The following is a 27,376-nucleotide window of genomic DNA, read 5'->3' as shown; positions in this document are numbered from 1 at the left end:
GATACAAAAAATAAAAAAAAACAAAACAAAAAACCAATTGGTTCCAATTGGTGAACCTGTTGGATTTCGAAAATAGTTAATTTTTGTTTTTATAAAAATCAAAAATTGTTACATGATTTATTTTACTATACAGAAAAAAAAAATTAATTAGTAAAAAAAACCTACAACACTTACGTGAGATAAATTTTTATATATATTTATACAATACAAGAAAAATCTAACAGTTGTTCCTGCTTCCTTTTGAAAACAAAATTTTTTAAATATTTATTTTCAATGGTTTATATAAAAAAAAATATTTATTAAACTGGGCGGAAATTCGCGTTTTTTTTTTTTTTGTTAATATTCCAAAAAAAGATATCCAAACAAAATTAGCAAAATTTGTAACATTTTTAAAGTTGCCTGAAATCAAAAAAAAACAAAAACAACAAATCACTTCAAATTAAAAAAAAACAAAAACTACACTGAGATTACTGAAAGTCACTATTGTCTCTTTTTTTTCTCTTCTCTTCCTATATTCAATATAGGTGGAAGCACCAGCCTTATCGGTGGCGTTATAGTACCCGGTGGCAATTCAAATAGTAGTAACAATAATCACCATCACCACCATCATCCCTCCCACCACCACCAACCACAACAACAACAACAACAGCAACCACAAGTACCACCTCCTCATAGTCAACATCATCAACAACAACAACAACAACATTCTTCGCCGCATCTTCATTCCCACCATATGCTTCACCATCAGTCGCACTCAAGCCACCACGATTCATCAAAACCTCAACATCAAATCGTTGGCTCACAACAACAACAGATGTCTTCATCGTCTGGTTCTGGTTCGGTGTCATCATCGGCAGCACTACAACATTTACATCATCATAGTGCATCACCAATTGATTCGTTACATCATCATCCAATGCAACTGCATAGACGTTCTTTGTCACCAGGTGGCGGGCAGGGTGGATTAAGTGGACCATCTGGATCATCGCTGACATCAGCAACAAGTAATCGCCTCCTCTTGCCATTACCATTGACAGCTTGTCATCGTTGTGACGTTTGTGGTAAACTTCTTAGCACTAAATTGACACTTAAACGTCATAAGGAACAACAGCACTTGCAGCCATTAAATAATGCTGTTTGTAATTTATGTCACAAGGTATTCCGTACCCTAAATAGTCTCAATAACCACAAAAGCATCTACCATCGAAGACAAAAAAATCATCATTCTTCGTATTTCCATAGTAGTAGTTTGCATCATTCGTTAACAAATAGTAATAATAATGTTGCGGGTGGTAGTGTTGTCGGTAATCGCGGTAGTAGTGCAGCAGAATTATTACTATCACCAATAACACAGCAGCAGCATTCGCCAGGTGGCGTTGTTAAACCATGTATGGATTTCTTATAAGAACAACATCACTTTCTGAGGCAACTGTTTACAGTGTGCGCCCAAAAATTTGCCCAGTAAAATGGAAAATGAAAAAAAATATTCAATTTTTTAAGAAAAAAAGAAAATATATCTCAAAATTTGTGTATGCGCGCGTGTAACATATTGATAAAAATGCCTCAGATAGACTGAGAAGTTAATAGAAAATACACACACAAACCAAATGTAAAAAAAAAATCTTCATGTAAATATTCAAAAAAAACTCTTCATCTTTAAAATAGAAAACTTCATTTTCCATTTTTATTAACAGTTTTCGTTTTGTCCGTCTTGGACTGTGTTTATTTGCTGCTGCTGATGTTTCTTATATTTTTCTGATCTCTAGATGCATTATTTTATGTGTAAACTTGAGAAGAATACCTACCTAAATGCGAACTGATAGAAAGAAAAAAGATAACAAAACAAAAAAAATATGAAAAAAAAGATATATATATGATAAAATGCAATTTTCTGTGATTATTATTTTGTTAGGCTTTTATAAAAAAAAATGTATATTTTTGACAGCGAGTTTTTTTTTTTTTTTTGAATTTTAAATGAAGAAACGACAATTCGCAGACTGATTTAGATATGAATGTTTTATTGATAGAATTTTAATTTTGTTTCTTCTTGAAATGATCTTCTGTTTGAAGATCTTTCCATATTTTTCTCTCCTAGAGTAATTTTCTTGAAAACGTCAAAGCTTATAGGATTAAGAAAATAAATTGACTTCTAGTACTTTTTTTTTATCAAGAGCCATGTTCTCTTAAGTTTTTATCCTTAAATTGCACTATTGCTTAATTGTTATAGTTTTTTTTATCCTATTTTGGTTCATGACGTACAATACAAAATACAAGCGCATCTGACATTCTCTTTTGGCTAATTTAAATTTGTTTAATGACTTTTGATGGTCAAATAGATAAAATTTGTGAAATATTGTGCAAAAATGACGTAATATTGCAAATCATTTTCATTCTGTGTTTGACTTAATGTTGCTGAAGTTATGGCTGACGTGAACTTCTGTCGATAATAAAGTTCTCACTGTGTACGATACAAAATTGCATTTGTGCTTTAAGATGAAAATGAAATCATATCCTGTTTCGATCAGCTCACGTGGATTTGAGATTTATGTGGCAAAATACGTAAGAACTGTCAGATTGCAAAAAAAATTGTGTCAAAACAAAATTCTTGTACATTAAACGTCAAAAGTTGCAAATAATTTTCATTGTGTCCTTGACTTAATTAGCTGAACTTTTAAATATGGCTGACATGATATAATGTCAGTAGACAAGTTTCGATTTATGCACCGTGCACAATGGTAAATGCTAATTTATTTTTTTATTTTTGAAAGTCAAATTTTATCCTATTTTGATCATTATGTCAGATTTTAAAAGTTTTTGTACAAGGGAAAAAGTGCATAAAACGTCAAACATGTGGACTTAATTTTGCTACAGTAAAGAATAACATACACCAACGTCGATAATGAAGTTCCGCTGATGCTTCATGCACAACTGCATAATGCCATATTGTTAAAATGAAATCAATAAATCAGAAAACCAAATGAATTCCTGTTTTTCGAAAAATTAATTCTACATAAAAATTACCTAAATAAAAGAAAATTACCCTGTATAATTTCATTAGTTTGAAACGTGCGATGTTTTCAAAAGTCAATTGTTTTCTTATCCTTAAGCATTAAAAAAAAAGTATAATTACTTTTTTTTATTAAATATCCTGCCCTTTCAAATACTAATCTTAAATGGTTAGATTTTGTCTTAAATATAAATAAATAAAAAAGAAACTAATAAATTTAAGTAAATCGAATATAGAATAGACTTCCATGTGCAATTTTTGTTGACAATATAATGCTTAGGCTTCGTTTATTGTTTAACTTTTTTCTTTTTTTTTTATAATTCACAACTCATATAGTTAGTTACCATTCTGATTCGTGTATGAAAAAATATAGGTTAAAAGAAAAAACCTTTTCACTTTCATCATTAAACAAAAATGTGTAACAAACCCATTTAAAAAAAAAAAAATCACCCCCTCCCTTAATCGGAATTAATGTGTACTCTAAAGTGTAATATATTATCTACTTATAAATATATATATATAATATATACACCCTAAACTATAAGATAAAATATTGTATAATATGCATAAGTGTTTGTACAGAATTCATTTTTTAAAACAAGAATTTTTTATGTAGAAGTATTTTTTCTTTATTTTAAAAAATTATTTTTTTTTATAAATTTTATTTTCCAAAATGATTTTATTTTGAAAAATTCGTTTTTTTAAAACGAAACAAAAAAAAATACTTAAAATTATATTTTTAAATAATTAAAAAAAAAAGTATATAATAATATAACAATTTTTTAACTTTTGGACTGATAAATATAAAGAAAAAACTAAAGTTAGATGGTTAAGAGAATAAAAAGATCTTTCGGTAGAAGTTTTTTTTTAGTTCCATTTTATACTTGTTGTTCTTTATATTTTTTTATCATCGTTCATTTAAGGTACACACTAACATGTGTTCTTTTTTATATTTTAGTTCGTCATTGATTTTTATTTTATTTTATCATAAATATATTATTTTGTTTTTCCTTTAAAAAAACCAATCGAATTCATAATATTTTTTTTGTTTTTAAATATCGAAAGGACTGATAGGTTAGAATGTCTCATTTCATTAAGAAACATTTAAATCGGCAAAATTTAATTTTCCATTTTTTTTTTTTTTTTCAAACTAATAAAAACTTAAGAAAAATATATATAAAAACAAAACGAAAGAAAACTTCCCAAATTATATAAAAATAAATTAAAAAATTTAAATTAAAGAGAAACGAATTGTGATCATGACTATAATTGGCATTAATATTTAGGCAAAAAAAGACTAAAAATATACAAAAATATAAAAAAAAAATTAATTAACTAAAACATATATTTAAAAAGTAAAAAAAAAAACACCAAAAAAACCCCAATGGATATAAATCAAAAGAAAGAAAGAAAAAAAATATTTTTTTTTCATAATTTGCGCAAAATTTTTTTATTATTTTGTTTTAAATGATTTTAATTTTTCTTTTGAACAAGTTTTGCTAAGCAATTTGTGATTGTCCTAAGACTGAATTTTTCTCCCTGCCCTTCCCCTTTTTTTCTTCGATTTTATATCAAAAACTTGAATTATAAAAAAAATCAAAATTTTTGTATACTTTTATTTAACAAAAAAAAAAATTAAAATTTTAAAACTAAAATTTTATTTAAAATTTATCAGGCGAAGAAAATTAAAAAAGAGAGAGTAAGAATGAATGAGAATTCGTATTATATTATACACTAGAAATACTAGATATAAACATTTTTATTTATATATATATATTTTTTTTTATATATGTATACCTACTTTCAAATACATTATTTTTTTATAATTTATTTATATTTCATTGGATTTCATCAAAATTTTTTAAGTTTTTTTTTTGATAAGAGTGATTCTGAAAGAAGAAGAAAAATTTAAAACAAAGTCTGAATTTTATTTTTATTTGATACCAAATTATTTTTTTATTTTACAAAAAAAAGAAAGATTTGTTTTTTTTTTTATTATTAAATATTATTATGAATGTATTTATTTTCAATATGAAAATATGAATTTATTAAGAAAACAAAACAAAAAAAATGTTTAAAAAAAAATCGGTGCATAGAAAACAAAGTTTACATAAATAAAAAAAAATAATTATTGTAAATTATGTGTTATAAGTTCTTATTTTTATGTTTTATAAATAACATGCTTTTTAAATGTTAAGTTTAATTATTACCCTTTTGCTTAAGTTTAATCTTTTTCTGTATAAAAAATATATATAAATATTATTATTCTACAAAACAAATAAATTATATTTCCTATCTCTGATTGATATAACACATGATTAATAAAACAAAATAATAGAGCATAATTTAAACATAACATTTATAAAATTTTAACAAAATAAAAACTGAAAGTTTATGTTAAATTTAAATATATAAATAATAAACAACAAATAAGAAAACAAATTTATGTCAACTGTAAAATGCACTATATGTTAAATGTAAAACATAAAAAAAATATTTTTTTTATTATTATATAATTTAGTTTATATTTTTCCTTCTTATTAGCAATTTTAAAAAGTAAAACAAAACAACAATAAATATATTAATTAAACAACAGAAACTGTACACATAAATAATGAAATCATATAAAAAACAAACAACTAAAATATAATATTACAGAATATAGTAATTATTTAGTTAATTAAAAACTTTGTATGAATACAATGATTAAGATTAAATGTTTTTATTTTCTAAAAACGGAGTATTTTTTAACAAAAAGAAAAAAGAAAGGAATACTATGCTAGATTTGAAATAGGTTCATAAATGGGAAAAAAAACCAAAATATTTTGAGAGAATTTAACCATTTTTAAATGCCATCCATCTATTTATTTTTTTTTGTATATTTCTTGCTTTTTGTCCATTTTTTTTTTTTTTGACATTATAAATGGCAATTCATATTTTCAAAGTCTTATAAAATGCAAAGTTGATATGTAGTTTTGGTGATATTTACATATTATAGAATATTTTCTAAGCATAAAAATTCAAACTTCAAAGTTGTCGGCAAGGTAGGAAACTCTATCAGGCTTTATTCTATTAGGAATGTTACTTTAAGGCCCAGTTAAGAGCCAGTCACAGTCGAATAAGTGCTAGTTAAGTGATCAGTAATAGAAACGTAATTGACTTTTCTATGTAAAAAGAACAACTACCTTATTTTCCCTAAGCTAAGGAGATCTAAAACTGCTCCTAAGGTAAGGCAGTCTAAATTTAAACATAGAAAGTTTCACCTAAATTCTTAATATTTACCACATAAATGCCACTCATTCGATTGTGAAACTGTCATATAACAAAAAATAAATTAGAGGGAAACACCCTTTATCGAAAAGAAATGTCAATTCATTGTCAACTGTCATTTCTTAACTTCAAATAATTCTTGCATGTTTGTTTTAAATGGAAACACTACTTTACCTGCAATGCATGAAATATTTGCAGATCTCTGTTCGAGATGCATATAAGAATTGCACTTAGGTATTCAGTTGTTTTAATTATCATATTCCATCAATTTTGATAGAGTTTTTACATTTTTTCCTTTTATTGGAGTTAATTTATATTCTGTTAGACATTTTGTATTGTTGAATTAAATTTATCAATACACATCCTTTATCATTTCTTATCATTACTTTGTTTGCTTGAATGTTTCTTTTTTTTTTTAGTATAATTAAAGCTTGGAAAGAATCTCTGACTTTTCGGTAACAAAATTGATTTCACCTTTGTTCTGATTTCGGAGATATCTGAATCACAAAATCTCACTTCAATTAGGAAAAAACGAAATTTCCGACAGCAGATCCCTCTATCTGAAACACTTCTAAATTATAAATCAAACACACAATAAGTACTGTTTGATTTGACATTTGAATTTAACAAATCTCTGATTGCAACTTAGGCTAGGTTCGGTAGAAATGGCTGTTAGGAAAACGACTGACACACTTAGACCATTTATTGGTCCGTTGTGCAACTTAAAAGTTTCACTTTGCAAACAATAGTGCCGACCTGTGTTATTACATCCAATATGTCATTATTAAAATCACTGAATAACTGGCACTAAAAATGGTTAAATCACAATAGATAACCTCAACCACATACATTTTCTTCAAAATGAAAATATTATGAAGTAAAAATGTCTGATTACAAAAAAAAATTGTTTGAATTCTTTCCTTCTTGTCGTGGGTCGTTGTCGTTAAACCGCAGGAGATAACGTGTATATGTTTCAAATTACAAGCATCTACCACCACCTCTCGCTCTCAATGCAGGGTGCATCCAGAGACAACTTGAAGCAAGTATATTTTATTTATGTGTGTTACACATCATACTTTCTTGCTGTTTGTACGTATTGAAGCTATCAAAAGACATTTACAACAACAACAAGAAAAGAAAATCCAAGGGCATATAATGAATACAATAAAAAAAAAATCTGGTAATTTTATTTTTTTGTTGTTGCATGGGCGCTCCATGCCTGCACGATTTCGATGACCTTGACATACTTTTAATTATGATCATTACCATGAGTCATTTAAATTGAACAGACATTGCAGTTGTTGCATTCTCTCGATTGCATTGTGAATTATACACAAAAAGGGTTTCCTTATTTGTTTTGTATTTTTTTTTTTTTTTATATTCGTCAACAAAAAAAAATTATTTCTCGCATTGTTTGTAATTGTGAATGGCTAACAATATATAACCAATAATGTAGGTTCATTGTGTTATGACCCAAAAAGAAAAATCAAACAGTGCAATTACATTTGTTTTTGTTTTTATTGATTGTTATTGACTTTTATGGTGTTACCATATTGAAATTTCTGTTGACTTTAAATTAAAGGGGGACTTTTTTATTAAGCTGTCTTTATCTGTTTAGGAAGGAATTTTATAGGAACTGAATTTGTTTTAAGCTATAAACACACTCTTGTTTTTTTATTTTTAAATTGGTATTTAATGCTCCTATACTAACATTATTTTGTGTGTTTGTCTGTTATGTCTTTATTTTTTTTTTTTTACATATTATCTTCATTTTACTAAATATCCACCATATTTTTGCAATTCATGCGTACGCTTAAGCTGCAAACACATTATTTTTTCTCAAAACCCTAAAGCTTATTTAAAAAACAAAGGAATAGCTAATCGAAATACTACTTTTAATTTTAAATAAAAACACTTAACATCTTTTTCTGTTAATATCACATAAATAGATAAATGTAAAAAATTGTATAAATTCAAACATAAATTTAAAAAAAAAAAGTACATAAATAGTAAACTACAAATTGAAAAAAAAAAAAAATAGAAATAAACATAATACCATCTCATTTTAAACAAAAAACAGAATCCATTAAAATTAAATCCATTATTAAGTAAGAAAATAAAAGTAAAAAAAAAAACTACAAGCAAGTTCTACAGTAAGAGAAAAAAATGAAACAACAATTTATAGAAAATAAAATTTGTTTGTTATATTCGAATTTGAAACAAAACAAAAAATCCATATAAAAAAACTACTTATTTATTAATTATTTTCTTAATAGTACATAAAAATATTATTATTATATTATTATTTTTTTTATATCTTATCTTTTCTTTTCTAATTAAAAAATTTAAAAGAAAAAAAAACAACTATTCGTACATAGTACATAAATGAATACCTTTTTAGAGAATATATATATATATATATACATAAAATATTTTCGTAAATAAAAAGAAAATTATTGAGTTATTAAAGAAAATATAAACAAACAAAAAAAAAATCGTAAAAAATTGTGTGTATTCTTGTGTTTTCACCATCGCTATAATTTTTTTGTTGTCGTTGTATTTTTGACATTTAAAAAAAATCTCAACAGATTTTCTCTTCTTTCACTTAAAAATAAAAACATATACTAGATGTGTGTGTGTTTGTAATCTCTCCTTTACTTGGAACGATTCTTATACTAAAGAAGAAGTTAAGCTTTGGGGGCCTGAAGTTTGTGTCCATCTTTATTCATCTTACAGGATATACATACTATGAGGTTTATTAATTTTATTTATTTAATTATTTATTTATCTAAATATATTTGAGTGCACACTCGGCAATAAAAAAAAAGAGAGGAATTTAAAAATATAATTCGTATTATAAGTTTTTTTTTTTTGTTATTTTTTAATTCTAGTAGTCGGAATGAAGCATTTATATTTTTAAGAACATAAATTGGAAATTTATTTTTTTGTTAATAAAGAAAACCTATAGAATATAATTCCCATACTATAATCGAGAAATAGGTAGGGCCTATAAATTCCACCTTCTATCACTTGCTACCACAACCACCATACCACTACAATCGATACAACCACTTCTATCTCTCTCTCTCGTATCTCTTTCTCTCTTAAAACAAAATAAATATACATTATTATATTCCTTAAAATCTCTGAGATAATGGTGTAAAGTTCTAAAAATCAAAAACAAAAAAATCAAATCGAGTGTGTGTATTTTTATAAAACCTAGTTAACCAAATTTCCAGGCTGTTCACCCAAGAAACTGTTTTCATGCCAGCTCTGCGGTAAGGTACTGTGTTCGAAAGCTTCACTTAAACGTCATATTGCCGATAAGCATGCCGAACGTCAGGAGGAATACCGTTGCATCATATGTGAAAGGGTCTACTGTTCACGAAATTCCTTGATGACGCACATATACACCTATCATAAATCACGACCTGGCGAATTGGAAATGAAAGATATTAAATTCTTTTAGGAGGTGCTTGCACTTGCCAACCATCAAGTGCTACCAACTCCCTTCGTATATTACTGATCAAACAAAAATACAAAAATGAAAAGACAAGCAAAAATCAAAAAAATGACAATCAAAAGACATAAAACAAGCAAATAACCATGAGCAAAAAAAAGACAAAAAGTGAATGAACAAAATTTGTGTGTTGTGAGGAATATGCAAGAAAACTTGCCACACACACAAAAAATGATTAAAAAATTATAAATCAATATAAATTAAAAAATACAACGACAAATAATAATAATAATTATTATCTTCTCGAATTATGACAAGCAATGCCATATACACAATATTAGTATTAGAACAATAAATTTTAAAAAAATCAAAAAAACACTAAAATACTAATTAAAATTAAAAAAAAAAATAACTATCTCTATAGTAGTGATATATAATCAGTAATCGTATCGTTAACATTGATGTGAATATTAAGAAAAAAAAAATAACTACACTACCTGTGGACAATCGCCTTCTATACATTTATACATACATTTTTTTAGTACTATCTACCTTCAAATCGTAGTCAATTTATATACATTTATATACATTATGTGCGGATATTATAATAAAAAGGCATCATCTATTATGCTGCTGCACCGTCTACACCTACGCCTCTACCTCCATCACTCCGTTCAACACAGGAGCTTCACACACAACCAGTGCCATCTACTCTGCCTACAATCTACCTTCATCCTCAGAAAAGAGAGACGAGTCCTTTTAACGTTCGCCAAGGTTAGAATAAAAAAATCTCTTAAATCTCCTTCTACAAGACAATTAAAAAAAAAAAAACAAGTTTTATATCCTGTTTTTTTTTACATATTTTGGGGAGCTTTCTCTCTCGCTCTCTCACTCTCTCTCTCTCATCTGCTGTAAATTATGATATCTCTCTGTATATTTCTCACTCACTCTCTATCTAAGTGATTATATACCTCTCTCTCTGTCTCTCTCTCATTAGAAATTTGTAAATTATATTGTTTCATTGAGAAAATTTAAGAAAAATAAGCTTAGTTTAGAATTGCATCATATAATTATATTACTTTCTAATTATTGCCTAATTTTATACTCTATAATCTATTCTACTTGTATTATAAAAAAACAAGGTTTGATTAAATAAAAAAAAAAACTATTTTATCATTCACTCTTAACATAATACGGACAACAATTTATATAGCTACCATCAAGGCCTCTTATATTTTTAGATACTATTTTTATTTAGTTTTCTTTGGAAATTTCTCTGCGAAAATTGTCTCTTTTCTTTTCCCACATTGATCTACTTCTGCTGTTGCTGAAAAACTTAACCTACATCCTACAAACTATTGATTGGTCTATTATCTTCTTTCTACATTATTAAACAAACAAAAATGTACAAAACAAAATTATAATATCAAATCTCATCTTTTCATCTCTTTTGGGTTGTAGATACTACTTTTATTTCTCTTAATTTAAAATTTGATCTTAATTTTTTTTAGTACTAAAGTGCTTGTACTAAAAGCTTTTCAAAAGCTTTTTATATTTTTGAGCTAAAATTAGACATAACAATTGGATATAAGCTAGTTTTAGCACTAAAATTAAGTACAATTGTAATTAGTACACAATTTAGTACTTAAGTTCTAAATTATTTTTCATTTAAAAAACAAATTAAATTTAAGTAGAAAATAAAATTAGAAATAAATTTAACCAAAAAAAAAAATTATCTCGAGTAGATTTATTTCAATGCTTTTAAGAATTATATTTTTATATAAAAAAAAAAGTTAAAAATTAATTTGTAAAAGCTAATTATTACAATTTATTTTATATACATATATCAAACTACTACAATTATAAAAAGAATATTCTCAAAATTACAAGCAAATAACTTCTAAAGAAATGCATCTTCCGACAACTATTTTTTATTCTCTAAATTCTATTTTAATATTTTTTTTTTTACTTAAACTTTTAATTTAATTTTTTATTATTTTGTTAAATTTAATTTTTAGTACTATTTTTGTTCTATTATTGTTTAACTTTGAATGCCGTTCTCATAATGTGTGCTTTTAAAGTTATTTTTTTTTTTTTTCATTTTCAAATTTTATTTTTATATACAAAAAAACTGCTTTATAATTTTATTTTCTATATAGAGCTTTTAATGAATATTATATTACTTTTGTTGTTTTACAAGTAAAAAAAACTGAAGTCTTCACTTTGATTTTCCTTCTTAACTATATTTATAATAGAAATTATGTGCATTTTGGGCTTTTCTTTGATGAAGCTATAAATAGGTTCTTATACATAAAATATAAGCATGCTAGCTAAGGATTCATAGAATATTTATATAGTCTTCTTTCATTGCATTGGAGTTTGGTGAAATAATTTTATAATTTCATTTTGTGTTACGTTTTTTTTTCTCTTGGTTTTTTTTTTTAATTCTTGCTATGCAGGAGGATACAACTTCAACTGAATGATAACTTTTGGTGTCATGTTACTCTTACAAATTGTGCTATTTTTCCAAAAATAGTATGTAACTACATTTATTTCGATGAGCGTTCGAATAGATACAAAGATGACAGAATCCTTACAAATTTGCATTACGAACAGATCTGTTGCACTGCTGGTAAGGTAGTGGTGCCAGTTAAACAGTTCCAGTTTCCTCACATCTTTTTTTTAAGCAAACACAATCGGCACAGAAAATACTGTCAAATGTAAACCACGACTATGACTGTGTGAATTATTTCAAACAAAACAGTGCTTTTTTAACTTCATTTTTTCTATGGTTTTGAGCACTACCTTACCTGCAATATATCATATTTTCTTAACTAATTGGTGGCCAATGTTGAAATCTTGAGCTACAAATCTTTTGAAAATATGTGAACTACATACCTTACCATTAAACATTTATTCGGAACTTCTTCTTAAATGATCAATTAAAGAGCCGCCCTTAAGCTTACAGATGTAAAGGCAGTGTATTTTTCATCAACGGAAGTATTTATTAAGTTCCCTATATTGACCACTTGAGAGCCACTTACCTAAGTTAACTTTAGAAAATGAACACTGCCCTATCATTTCTTCACAGCTTAACAGTGTGCACTTAATTTTACGGACGGTAAGAAAGTTTTTTTTTTACATCCGAAGTCTCACTAACGTTCATTTTTACAGTGACTAAAAATATTTTGTTGTTTTAAATTGTTGCAGTAATTACCAGTGTTTTTCGAAACTCATTACCCTTGTACTTTTCTCAAGATAAGGCATCTTTGTCCATGAGTTTTTTTTTTATCCGCCCCTTAATTATCTATTGAATAAACTTTGAACAAGGTTCAAACTTTGCTTAGCATTTAGGTCTTTTATAAATGAAAGCTTACATCTTGCAGGCAACATCACATAGCTTTAATTCATATCCATGCCTTCATCAACGCAATTCTCATGCTTAAATGTTTGATTTGTATCTCATCGTCCATCGCACCATTTAATAAAAAACACAAATTCAACGCCATTCCATTGAAGTTGCATCCTTTTATCATGTGAGTAACAATTAAAAAACAAAACCTAATTTTTATCAATTTTCATTTACCTACTAGTTTGTGTTTTGTGTGCAGCTTTTTGTCTTGTGTAATTTGTAAATATTGGAAAATATATATAAAACAAAAAATTTAAAATTAAATAAATTTATAATAAAATTAAAAAAAAAAACTATAATTTAACTTTAATTTTAAAACATTACAATTTCTTTTTTTGTTAAATTTCATTTTTCTCCAAAAATGTAATGTTTCAAAATTGAAGATTATTTTTTATTATATAAAAAAAAATATTATAAATTTACAAAAAATTATACAAAATTGGATTTAAAAAACAAAAACTTACAAATTTTTTTGGTTTTCTGTTTTTTTCTTGTATATTTTTTCGGTACACGAATTTGTAATGTGTTACTCTACCTACCTACTACTACTACTACCAACCACCAACCATCTACCAACCATCTTCTACTCCACCTATATACCAACCTGCACACAAAACAAAAAAAAATGTTTCAAAAAAAAAAATTAATAAATTTAAAAAAAATCGTAACACTAAATTAAAAAAAAAAAAAAAAATAACATGAAATTACAAAAAAAAATTGAAACAAACCCAAAAAAATAAACCACCCACCAGGCCCCCAAATTGCTGCTGTCTCAGCCGCTAATGCGCAACTAGCACAAACACCACTGTCAACATCGTCATCGTCGACAAATTCTACCTCATCCCCTTCGCCGATCTCACTGACATCACCGAATTCTTCGCTGGCGTCTGGTGGCCTCCTTGGCGCTATGCACCATCACCATCATCACCACTCATCGCCGCCACCAACGCAATCACCACACCATGGTATGGGTGGTGGCATTGATCAAAAGCCACAGCTACCACTACGCATGCCTCCACCCACAAGTGGTGGCATTAATGAGCCACAAGAATGTCCATACTGTCGACGCACCTTCTCCTGCTATTACTCGCTCAAACGTCACTTCCAGGATAAACACGAACAATCGGATACCCTGTATGTTTGTGAATTCTGCCATCGTCGCTATCGCACAAAAAATTCCCTTACAACGCACAAGAGTCTACAACATCGCGGATCGAGTGGCATGCTAAAACGCCTTCTCAAAACATCAGCGATCAAAAATGTCCTTGTGCCACATCATCATCATCATCACCATTCGATGACAGGACATCCGAGGGCAACAAGCTTGTTTGATTTCACCAGCGAGTTGGGACAGCCGCCGCCAGGCATCCAATAGGACTTAAGATGGAATGCGATTTTTTAGAGAAATAAAATTTAAAGCTTTTTGTTTTATTAATTTCCTTTAAATCCTTAATTTCTTTTGTTTGTTTTACAAAGAAAAAGAATGAAAAAAAAGAAAAGAATTTAAATTTGTTTAAGTTTATAACTTTTTTTTTTTATAAAAATTTGGCGAACGTGCAATATTTCATGAGAAGAGTTTCTTTTTAATATTTTTTATTATTATTTTTTTTTGTTTTACATAAAAAGTTAAAGTTATCTCTATAAGTGCTGTAAATAATTATGAATATATATTTTTTTTAATTATTTTAGTTAAAACTTAGAATAAGTTTATCAATTTATTAAAAAAATACAAATATTCAATTAGTTTTAAAATAGAATTTAAATAAATATTTTTATTGTTTTATTTTTTATTTTTTTTTTTTGAAAATCTCCACACTTAAAATATGTGGAAGTGTTTTCATGTGGAAGAGAAAGAAGGACTTATTGTACAGTTGTCAAATGCGTTTTTACGTTTTGTAATTTAAATAAAAACAAAAAATTATTATACATATATATTATATATTTTATCCTTATAAAAAAAATTGTTTTGGTTCTTAAAAAAAACCTTATCTTAGATTGGGTTGGAATTTTTTTTTTTAATTTTAGTTTTTTATTTAATAATTATATCTTAAGTAAAATGTTTGGTTAAACAAAAAAAATTTCTCTAAAAAATAATATTCCAGCGATAAAGGTTAAAATGAAAAAAAAAAAAACAAAAACAAATTATCAAAAGGTTTCACCTTGAAAAAAAAAAATATTATATAAATAATTAAATCTTAAAATTATATACATTTAATATATATTTAAAAAATAAAAACAAAAAATAAACTATTTGTAAATGTTACATCAAGGAATAAAAATTTAAACAAACAAAAATATATATATATTTCAGGGATAGCACACATATATATATATATATTTATCATCCTTTGAGTGTAAAATATTTAAATATTAGATAAAAATTAACAAAAAAGAAAAACAAAAAAAAACTCAGTGATTTTTCACCCGTGAAGTACAAATGACAAAAACAAATGGAAGAAACATAAAAAAAAAATCTTTTTTGAAAATTATTATTACAAACAAAAAAATTAAATATATATAATATTCATATCTTCAATATGAAAACATGCATTTTTCTACGTCTAAAAAAAAATAATTTTTAAATAAAAATCATATTAGAAGGACATTATAAAAAAAAAAAAAACATAAAATAGAAGAAGAAAAATAAAAAAACAAAACATGTTCAACATATTGTTATTCGCACATATCCAGGCTCTCAGGTATTTAATTATTTGCTTAAGAAAATTTTATTTTTTAATAAACTAAAATTTATACTACAATAAACCGGATGCAAGAATTTTTACAAAAATAATAAACAAACAAATTCGGATGCTCCATCATATCAAACAAACAAAACAAAAAACATAAACAATTTTTGAGTTTTAAATAAAATAAAATCATAAAAGAAATAAGGATAATATAATAATGTGTATTTTGTAGTATTATGGTGTGCCATCTAAACATTGAAAAATAATCACGAAGTAAAATGCGTATATATATTTAGTGCGAAGGTTTTTTTTTACAAAAGAGTTAAAAATTCAAATGAAATACCAACAATTCAATTATAATCTTAGTTATCTCAATAACATTGAAAACATATCTTTTTAAATGAAACTCAAAAGCTTACAGCTAAGCTGTTATCAACTGGATATCTAAAAAAAAAACTCACGTTGGGCGCCAATTCTTTTGATTACAAAAAGAAAAGAATTTTGTTGATTGACTTAGGTCTTAATTTGAAATTCACTGCAGTAGACAATTTCTTCTGACTTAAAAACAAAAAAAAAACCTCACATTGGGCGCCAATTACAATTCGTTATTGATGATATTTTGTAATCAATATGCAATTAAATAGAATTTGATGTTAATTTTAACATAAAATAAAACGTTGAGGTGAAATCTCAACTATCATCATCACTGCTCAGTTAGACTTTGATCAAAGAAATTCAACTCATATGACAAATTGATAAGATCATTTTGACAATGGAGACTTAACGTTTAATTAATTTTTTTAATTCATATTCATATTTTAACCTCTTCTGTCAATTCAACCTTTGCACAAAATAATATTTAGGATTAAGTTTTGTAAATAAATTAAAAAAAAAATAATAATATAATATAATTTAATAATTTTTTTTATTTAACTTTTTTTCTCCAACTGTGATCATTTCGAAGCAACAAAATTCTAGTTTGGCTGTTATTTAATTTTTATTAATTTATTTTTTTTTTCTTTTATTAATTTTTTTTATATAAAAATAAATTATTTTTCTGTAATTTAGAAAAAAAAATTCAAAATTGTGGTTCGAAAAAATTTCAAATTATTTTCTTATACTTTATTTTAACAATTAACAAAAAAAAAATGTTTGAATGTTTTGAGTTTAATTCATTCTCTGAAATTATCCAAGTTGGAGCGTGTTGGAACTCATATCATATTAATTTTTTTTTTCAATAGAAACTTAAAGCCGTTATACTTCACTCAGTCGTGCCAATTTTTTATACATAAATATTTTTTTCAATCAAATAAATACAAAAGATATTTTTCAATGAAATAGTTTTTTTTCAATAAAATAAAAAGCACACAAAATAAAATAGGAAAATTACAAGTTTATATTTTTGTCAACAAAAACAAAAGGACCACACAACAAAAAAAAAAGTCTCAGGTTGTAATTTTAAGAACAAAAATAAAAAATAAAATATAAAAATAATATCCATTAAAATAAATTAAAAAATAAAATAAGATAAATATTATCCACTTTTGTCCATCTATCCATATTTATATAAAAAAAAAAGAAAACAAAACATAGGTACATCTATTTACAACTGTGGACTACTTTTTTGAAAAACAATTTTATCGACGTAGTTAAATATAAAAGTAAAACAAAAAATAAATAAAATATTTTACAATTATTAATTGTACTAATTTATTAATGAAGATCATGAAATAACTTCTATTCGTACTTCGAAAACAATAAAAAGATATAAAAAATTGTAAAAATATGAAAACAAAAAAAAAATTCACACTGAAATAAAAAATAAAAACAAAAAAAAAACACTTTTAATTAAATTAAGGCATATCAAAAACTAAATACATACAACAAATCAATGTTAAAGCATAGGTAAAATTAAAATTAAAAAAAAAACTTAGTCAAAATTATGAATTGTAAAAAAAAAAAAAAACAAAATATAACATTTTGGAAAAATACTCGTCGTCGTCTTTTTTTCGGAATTTAAAACAAAAATCTGTGATTTAATAAAAAATTAAAAACAAAAATTTAAAAGATATATATTTAAAATTAAAGAAAAATCCACAAAACAATTATTAGTAAAAAAAAAGTATATCTTAAAAAAAAGAACCTTTTCAAGGATTTTTTTTTCTTATGTAATTTAAATTTTAAAAAATAAATAAATATGAAGCTGTATTTCTTATCTTCAAAAAAAAATTTCGGTTAAATCATGTGCCAATAAAAAAAAAAAGAATAATTATTTAATTTCTATATAAATCATTCTTCCTTCTTAAGAGTGTACATCAAACAGTGTGAACTATATTTACAGACTTTTTTCAGAAACGTCAGTTGCCAAACAATTTTTTTAATGTATATTAATCTATAAATATTTTTTTTATAGAACCAGTATTACAGAAATGAAAAAAACAAAAATAATAAAATAAATATTTAAACAAACTAAGCTTCTAAACTTTTTATCTTCAAAGTCCGAATTTATAATCGTAGATGTAAAATTAAATAATAAACAAAATAATAAAATAAAAAAACACAAAAATAAAAAAAAAAAAAAAATCATACAAATTTTTGATTGAATCATTCATGTGTAAATGTAATTAATACCAACTAAGAATAAGAAGCATTTTATGTATATAATAAAGTAATAATAAATCACTATATAAATATTTCCGTTTCTTATAGTTATTTTTAAATTTAACAAGAAACAAAACAAAACAAAAAATAAAATAGATACACACAGTGAAAATAAAACAAAAACAAAAAAATTAATTTTTAGAAGAAGAAGATGAAGAAAAAAAAAAATATATCATAAATGTGTATAACTTTGCCATTAATATAAAACAAGAAAAAACAAAACAATTATATTTTTTATCTTAACACAAAAATACAAAAAAAAAAACACAACAAGTATAATATTATTATATTTGAATTATAAGAGTAGATACAGAATCAATTCTTTTTCTGATTGAAAAGAAAACAAAAAATAAAATAACTTAATATAACAGATTTATCTTTTTTATTTGTTCTTTATTTTTAACAGGGTGGTTATAAAATAACAATAAACAGGGGCATATTTAGAACGACACAAACTTGTGACAAAGATCGTAAAGCTGGTGAATGTGCCACATTTGTTTATCAGCTTATCACATTTACCAGTTTACAGCGTTTACAACGAGCTTACACTGTTTCACAAAATGCTTTCAATATTGAAATAGTTTTCATTGGCTTGTAAAGGTAAGGATTGAGATTTTAATTTAGGCTTTTGAATGGCGTTATGAAATGGTTAGACTAAATGAATAATAAGTATTACAGAACAAGCTTCTGTAAAGCTTCACAGGTGATACTGTAGCTTCTATAAAACTTTATACATAGAAGAAAAATAGTTTGCTGTGGTAATTGACTTGACTAAAAAGTTAAAATTTTAACTTTTACAAAGCTGACATTTGTTTATCCATTGAAAAACTGAAACTAAAATATATTTTCATAAATCAATTCTTTGAAAAACTGTTACATTTCAAAAAAATATTAAGGGCGAATTTTGCACCGAGTGAATCTTTAGGGTCAATATTGTTAACATAAGAGCACAATCAATACTTGGGGATGGCAAGACAGGGCACATTTTTATGTAGGAAATTTCAATTAGTATTAACAGTACTAAATTAATAAATTTGTGGCCCGACATCCCTTGAAGGAGCAAAGCCTAGAGAAGTGACCAAAACACTTAACCCCATGAAAGGGTTCTACTTTTAACCGCCGAGTGCGAACTTCGGCGGTTAAAACTTCTTGGAAGTTTTGTCAAGTCAGTACCCCAGAAAAAAATGTTTAGAGGTGGTGGAGGCTGGGATTCGAACCCAGATCTCTGATCCAGTAATTTCATTTTTGTTTTTAATTAAAAACCGAATGTACTTATATATAAAAACTAAATACATAGGTACGGTATTTTTATAAACACACTGTTAAAGAAAACAATTTTCTTACACTTAAAAATAAACTACAATTAAAAATTATAATAACAAAATCAACAAGCTGCCTTCCTGACAGTACAACATAAAAAATAAAATGCATATAATAATTTTTAATTTTGACCACTCTAATAGTGTGAACAAAAAAAATATATTTGATTATTTTTTTTTTTCTCGGTAATTTTTTACAAATTTACACATTGTATGTTTATTGTATTTTACAAAAACAGCTCAACTCAGGTACAAAGAAAAGAAACTCAAACTGAAAAAAAAATAAAAAACATAATTTTTTTTAAGTATAATAAACCAACAACAATTGTACCTCAGGATGTCAATTTTTTTAATTTATTATTTATAAAATTCCATTTTGAAAAAGTAAATGAAATTATTTTTGTCTTTTGTAAATAAAAATTAAAACTTAAATTAAATATAAAACAGTCTTTTAAGATAAATAAAATTATTATACTTAAAAAAGAAAACGAAGGCAGTATTTTTTTTTCTATAGAATGGAAATATCAAAATATCCAACTGCAGAAATTGAGATCACAATTATATTAAATTTTAAATTATTAAAAAAGAAACATAAATCTACATAATATTTGAAACTGTAAAGTGAGAATATAATAGATTAAATAGATTTTAACTGAAATAGTTATTTTACAGAATGTGAATGCAGCTCATTACAAACAACATTACATTTATATTTAATGAATATTGTAAACGATTATGACATAGTCAATAAAATTTAATGAAAACAAAAACAAGATAATATTTAAAAATGTATTATAAACAAAAACAAATGCAAAAAAAAAACACAAAATAAAACCCAATGAGAGGAAAAATAAATCATATCTTTCAATTAAAAATCGTTGTTTTCATTTGTTGGTTCTAATTGTTCGAGTAAAAATTGTAGTGTAAAACCAGGTGCTTGTCATGGCTAAATATCTACAATTTCAATTATGTTTAAAAATAACTGTATAATAGTTATAAAAATTCGAAATTGAAATGTTCGTTCACATCAAAACTGCCGTGGAAACGATACTGACAAAAAAAAGTTTACGTATACACCAGGGTGTGCCAAAAAAGCCTTTAAATGCTAAACACATTTGTATGTATGTAGTTTTGAAAAGAAGTTTCAATTAACAATCGCTCTATATAAGAATATAAGAACAGACGAGTATAACATTCCACATTCGTATAATGAAAAATTGACGGTACGGGTGAAGCTTGAGTAAGTGTTCTCATGAGTAAGTATGTGTTCATTAGAGTGACCGCAAGAAATCGTTTTTCGAAATTTGGTCGAAAAAATGTTCCGCCTTTGCAGATTTTTATATAGCCAAATTTTAGCTCGATTGGATAAGTCTAAATCAGGCTTGTCAAACTCAATGGCATTCACGGGCCAAAATAGCAGGATCTAAATTTCTATGGGCCGCAAAAAAAGAAATCATTAGAATTTTTATGAAACAGATTTATTTTTATAATAGAACAAGAACAATATGTAGTAATATTAATGTTTTCTGCCTGATACTTGGCATCTCTTTTCTGTACCATCTTCTCTACTTGTGATGAAAATTTTTTAGAAGTTATTACTTTTAAAACAGACCCAAGGTGTAATTCTGTTATTCTGGATTGAACAAGTGAGTCATTTCGATTCATAAGTGAAAACTGCTGCTCGCATCGATAAGTGCTTCCAAACATACAAATGATTTCATATGCCAATTTTCGTGTGTTCTTAAATCTGCTTGGTAGATACTTGTAAAATTCAGGCATCCCAGCTTCATCGAATTTGGAACTTTAAACGGAGCCACACTGGATTTCGATTAGCTCCATTTGCAAATGATTACGTACTGATTCTATATTTTTAAACCCGTATCAAAAACAGATTAAAAAAGGATGGATTTTTCGGGAAAAAGTAGCGAATTTTTTTCATTGGTGTTCATTTAAGAAAAAAGTAGAATTTTTGGTTATTTGGAAGTCGACTTAAATTTTTTGTACAAATAAACGAATTCAGAGCTTATTCCCGAAAATTCACTTAGGATGAAACAAATCGTATGGAACTTTTTCACTGCTTTCCCATTGGTCAAACTGCACTCCAATACTAAATACAGCAAAAAAAGCTTGTTTTCAATACAAAAAATGTTTGTTTACCTTTTCACCCATCAAGAACTCATATAAGCTGGAAATTTTAGATTGCGACATAAATCGCAAAACGTTAAAATCTCTGCAGTGAACATCGTGTTGAAATGGAGAAATTCAAAACAATTTTATTGGATTCCCCGGTTTGTTTGTGTTCATAAGAGACATTTAAATTTCATTTTTTAAACAAAAATTGAATGTAAAAATTGAAAATGCAAGTTGTACTTAAATTAAGCTTGGGCCGCACAAATATACGATGTAAGTCGCATGCCTGGTCTAAATGGTGCCGACACTCGCTCAAAGTATCAAAAATCTCTGTTTTTTCACTGTTTTTCGCAGAAAATTAGCTCCGCTAAAAATACGACAAAAATTTTTTTCGATGGGAGTTGCGGTCACTCTAATATTCATTAATGAAATCAAAAACTTAATCAGTTCAAATACCTAGCAGAAATGTCAAAAAAATGTCCTGGCTAAATTATTCAATTTCAAAACCAAAAAGTGTCCGAGCTAGATTATTCAATATCAAAACCAAAAATCAAATACTAAACTTGGTAATTTCTGTAAAGCTTCTATAAATTCATTAAGCAGGCTTTTCCGAAAACAATCTTTTTTCGTTTTAGTTTCTTTAACAGTATTTAAACAATCTATGAGAAGTTAAACAAGTTCGAACTTCTATAAGCAATTAAATTCTGAAGCAAGCTCAATACAAGCTGTATAAAAAGTAGTACCTGCGAGATCTCAATTTATAGAAGCTGTTGTGCTAGTTGGGTAGTTTACTCATGAGTAGATCTAGTACTAGAATTAACACATGATCTACTACTCGAGGAGATAGGAATGTGTAGTTGTTGTACTAGATTTCTACTCACGAGTAAACTACCACCTCCAATTGAACTTTAATTATAGTTCTGGTTTTACCCGGAACCTTCCTTTTTATTATTTTGGAAAACAACATAAACAGATTACCCATGTGTTTCACACTTCAATTATGTCGATAATGTAGTCCAAATAATGACATTTCTCTTCTTTAAAAAAAAATTTGACAGATAAGCACAAAACTTCAAAATCAAAATTATTCCATATTTACCTTGCAAGAGAAACACAAAAATTTATTAAAAAAAAATCTTTTTATAAATAATAAATTATATGAAATTAATTATTTAAACTAATAGAATTTAAAATAAATAATCCAAGTACTTAGAATAATTAAAAAATTCAACATTGTCATTAAGGTGACTTATTTAAATAGAATAACCAAAATAACCCAATGGGATTGATGACAACCATTATCGTCCGATAAGAACTCGAAAATAAGCAATTTTTATATAAAAATTGCTGATTCACAACAAAAATAACAAAATAAAATATGGCTCTCCAAATTATAAGGCAGAGCTATTTAGAAATACCAACAGTTACCAGATTTTATATTAGCGCCTGTGTCATAACAACATTATCCGTGGTAAGTTACCCGCAACTCGTCAGTGTTCAATGATTCCCACGTCATCCTTATTTTATTTGTTTTTCTATGTATTTTTTTGTGTGTCTTCTATTTTGACAGCATCTAGATCTAGTATCACCACTTCAACTATACTTTCATCCCATGCTGATAGTTAAAAAGCTTCAGCTATGGCGATTTGCAACGACTTTCTTATTCTTCGGGACCGTTAGTTTTGGCTTTCTCTTTAACATGATTTTCACTTATCGCTACTGTCGAATGCTGGAAGAAGGCTCCTTTCGGGGTCGCACTTCTGATTTCGTTATGATGTTCATTTTTGGTGGATTGCTAATGACGTTCTTTGGACTTTTTGTGAATTTGTTGTTTCTGGGTCAAGCATTCACATTGATGTTGGTTTATGTGTGGTCTCGGCGGAATCCTTTTGTACGAATGAATTTCTTTGGATTACTCAACTTCCAAGCGCCATACTTGCCATGGGTATTGCTTTGTTTTTCGATGATTTTGGGAAATACAATTTGGGTGGATATCATTGGTATGGGAGTGGGACACATTTACTATTTCCTGGAAGATGTATTTCCACAGCAACAGAATGGATATAAATTCCTGAAAACACCAAACTTCCTGTAAGTTTTTTATATATTCCAATCCTCATTATTCCAATAATTTTAGGCATTTTAAAACCCAATATGTGGAATAATTCCTAGTAGGCTGAATTTTGGTATAGACCTTTATAACGGCGTTGTAATGAAGATGTGAAAAATCGACATTGTATCAATGCCGGCTAAAAAATTTATTAGGGTCAAAAGGTCATGAAAATCAGTTTTTCTTTTTGGTTTATGTGGCTCAATTTTTGAGGTTTTTATCGAAGTAGATTGTATTCTTTTGGTCTCAATCGCTCATATAAGCAAGTAAATACAGATTATTTGAAAAAAAGGGTAAAAAGAAAAAACATGTGTGCAATCCACACGTGGTAGAAGCGAAACCTTCAAAATTGTTGATTGCCACTTTTTACCGTTTTTTCTGGATTATAAATGGGTAATTCCATGAAAAAGTGGACACGAATTTTGAACAAATTATGCAGTCTTTTTTACTTTTTTTATTAGCAAATTACTATTTACAAACGGCAACTCTTTATGCAAGTTGCAAGAAAAGATTCTTTGTTGTATTCCCTTATGGATAGAGATAAAATTTAGGGGTTTAATAATCTTAAAGCATTTTTATAGCATAAGCTTGCCAACAACAGAAGAATTTCACATGAAAATGACGGATAAACAAGCAAACTGAAAATATGATGATTGTAATAGTGACGATGACAATATCCCCTCGTGAGTGCTAAAATATGTTAACATTTAAGCAAGCTTCGTTACACACTATTCGATTAAAAAAAAACTTGAGTGAAAATGCATCTTTTCTTTACTTTTGGAACCACAAATCGCAGGTAACATGAGTTACCAAAATAATGTAACGTGAGTTACCTAAATATTTTAAAATTTTTTCTCGAAATATTGAAAAAATGTTTGGTTTTGTCACTCATATTAAAAGCTTGTAATTTTGTATGTATGGAATCTTCATTGAAAACAATTTAAGATTCTTATGTCGTTTTCGATTGGCCGTCCGGAAGCATTCAGAAGCCTTCTGAAAGCGTTTTATTCACAAAAACATGACAGCTTAAACGCTTCTCTGAAGTAAAATTCTCTTCTCTATTTCAAATCAGAATCGACTCAAAATTACTTATACATAGAAAATAAATGTCAAACAAAATTTTCTCGTACAAAATTAAATTTTTTTATTTGATTATTCACTAACACCGATACAAACTTTCAGAATTGAGTGGAAACGATTCAAACTGTTTTATTGGATTTCAGAATGAGTGAATCCTTGAGTGAAACCAATCGAAAACGACATTAATTTCACATAAAAACTTCATACTGTCGGACTCTTAAAATTCGTATCCGATTTTTGTAACGTGAGTTACCATCAAACTTTTATTTTTCCAAAGCAATTGTTAAAAATAAAGACAATTTTTTTAGTTAATTATGAAAGTAATAATTATGCTCCATTCATGGATAGTAATTTCGTATCAATTTACATTAAAATTGAAGAAAAAAAAAATTATTTATGTGTTGGAAATTTTTGTGAATGTAACGTGAGTTATCATGGAATTGCCCAAATATAAAATTAATTCTATACAAGATAGTTATCATCTATCAACGGTTTAAATTTCATTTATTTATCTATTAAAATAAAAAAGATAAATAAATAACGTTTTCATTAACTTTCTAATGACATCTGTTAAATTGTCAAAAAAAGTTTCCCCCACCTACATTACTTAACCACTTTGTCAAAGGTCTACTAAGTACATGTTTTCATTTAAAAAAAAACCCCTTCAAAACTTAGTTTTGAAATTTTTAAGAATTTGTTCAATACCAATACCTCAACTCTCTACAATTTACCGTTTAGGAAATAACTATTTTTTACTATCTCGATTTACCCTTATTTACCCTATTAAATTTTTGAATTTCGAAAAATTCCTTCTTATTACTCATTTTCAAGTTAACACAAATATCAAATGATATATCAACGATTTTTATATCTATTATATATAGTTTAAGCTGTGCGTCTCTTTTTCGTTTCATCGTCTTTCAAATCACTTCGATACTAAAGAAGTTTTCACTTCAAAAATGCAAAAAAAATGAGATAAAAAATAATAAAAAAAGGAAAAAAATATTTTTTTGGAAATTGTGCATGTTTCCCTCTTTCTGCAATAAGCGCCTTCATTCTTCAGGAAAAACTTTTTAAACATGATTTAACTGTAGTTTTGAGCTTGTTATCAATCTGTTACTTACCGTAAAGCTTTTTCAGCAGCTAATTTTGGACTGTTATAAGGTTTCTAAAATTTCTAGACCGGTCCAATTCTTTTTTTTTTTATTGAGGAATAACGTGACGACACTCTTAACTTGGAAAGAACTCCATCTTGCATTAATTAAGAAGCTACGAGCCTCAAAATTTTATTCCGAACTCGAAGAATTAAGCTCCTTTATGAGTTGGTACTGTGTTATGGTGTTTACCACAATCCACAATATAAAAAGAACCTTATCCTTTCCCTAAAATAGCAGAATAGCCAATCATGAATGGAGAATGTTTGATCGTTGGAATAAGGTACTGATAGAAGCTCTGCTATTCTGAAAGAAATATAGTATTTTCTTGTAACAGGTTTTGAGATTTGATTAATGCAAAAGGAAAACCTGCGTAAAAAGTTTTTTTTGGGTGAATTATTTGGTTTTATAGACAAAAATTAATGTTATTAACAGTTGCCCATTAAAATTCCTATGATAAAATACGTAGGGACTATTGAGTCGTTTCTGCATTACCCTAGGTATCGTTCTTAGATTTTGAACAGTTTTTTTTAGTAGAAGACCAGTCGAGCAGAGCTTTTCATAGTACCTTATTCCAACGATTAAACATTCTTCATTTTTACGTGACCTTTTGACCCTAATGAATTTTTTATCCGGCATAGATATCAATGTCGATTTTTCACATCTTCGTTACAACGCCGGAAGAAAGGTATAGGTACATATACCAAAATTCAGTCCACTAGGAATTTTTCCGCAGATATAACCTAAAATTACTAGACTACATCGAGTTACTTGAGTTTCAATGTACTGGTTTGTAAATTATGTATGTTTTTATATTTTTAGAAAAGTCATGTTTAACGAACACATAGATCGAAACTATCAACCAATGCCTGAAGATCGTCCTGGAGGCTTTGATTGGGGCGAACAAATTGGTGAAGGTAATCGACTTGAGCGTGATGATAATCAAGCAGCAGCTGCTGGTGCTCGTCCGCATCAAGATTAAAAATGACGCCAAATATGTAAAAAAAAAAAAAAACAAATAGAATCCAACAATCAAGAATTAAAGACAACATTTTCTGGCTTGGAGTTCAGCAATAATTTTTTTTT

General features: G+C 26.6%; 2 protein-coding genes across 8 annotated transcripts in view; both read left to right on the top strand.

Moving 5' to 3' along the window:
- LOC129911890 (broad-complex core protein) overlaps positions 1-16,148 on the top strand; it is a 102,743-nt gene extending 86,595 nt beyond the window's left edge. For 5 of the 7 annotated variants that reach the window (XM_055989888.1, XM_055989885.1, XM_055989884.1 and 2 more), the window contains exon 8: positions 525-3,582. In XM_055989888.1, the coding sequence (XP_055845863.1) occupies positions 525-1,405 (881 nt within the window). In that variant the 3' untranslated portion in view covers positions 1,406-3,582. Of the gene's footprint in view, positions 1-524; positions 3,583-9,516; positions 10,512-13,901 lie in introns of those variants that run through there. The other 2 variants (XR_008771708.1, XM_055989891.1) reach the window with 2 other exon arrangements.
- Positions 16,149-23,036: 6,888 nt separating this feature from the next.
- On the top strand, positions 23,037-27,356 carry LOC129911889 (derlin-2). The gene is made up of 3 exons (XM_055989883.1): positions 23,037-23,417; positions 23,517-24,037; positions 27,113-27,356. The coding sequence occupies exons 1-3, from the start codon at positions 23,325-23,327 to the stop codon at positions 27,270-27,272; spliced, it is 774 nt and encodes a 257-aa protein (XP_055845858.1). The 5' UTR covers positions 23,037-23,324; the 3' UTR covers positions 27,273-27,356.
- Positions 27,357-27,376: the final 20 nt, after the last annotated feature.

Source organism: Episyrphus balteatus, chromosome 2 (genome assembly GCF_945859705.1).
Source record: "Episyrphus balteatus chromosome 2, idEpiBalt1.1, whole genome shotgun sequence".
Classification (NCBI taxonomy): Eukaryota; Metazoa; Arthropoda; class Insecta; order Diptera; family Syrphidae; genus Episyrphus; species Episyrphus balteatus.
This window is presented reverse-complemented; position numbering and strand designations above follow the sequence as displayed.

Excerpts from the sequence above, each read along its gene's own strand:
- LOC129911889 (XM_055989883.1), top strand. The coding sequence starts at position 23,325 with ATGGCTCTCCAAATTATAAGGCAGAGCTATTTAGAAATACCAACAGTT. Across the intron at positions 23,418-23,516 it reads TCATAACAACATTATCCGTG|CATCTAGATCTAGTATCACC; the intron begins GTAAGTTACCCG and ends CTATTTTGACAG. Across the intron at positions 24,038-27,112 it reads CTGAAAACACCAAACTTCCT|AAAAGTCATGTTTAACGAAC; the intron begins GTAAGTTTTTTA and ends TTATATTTTTAG.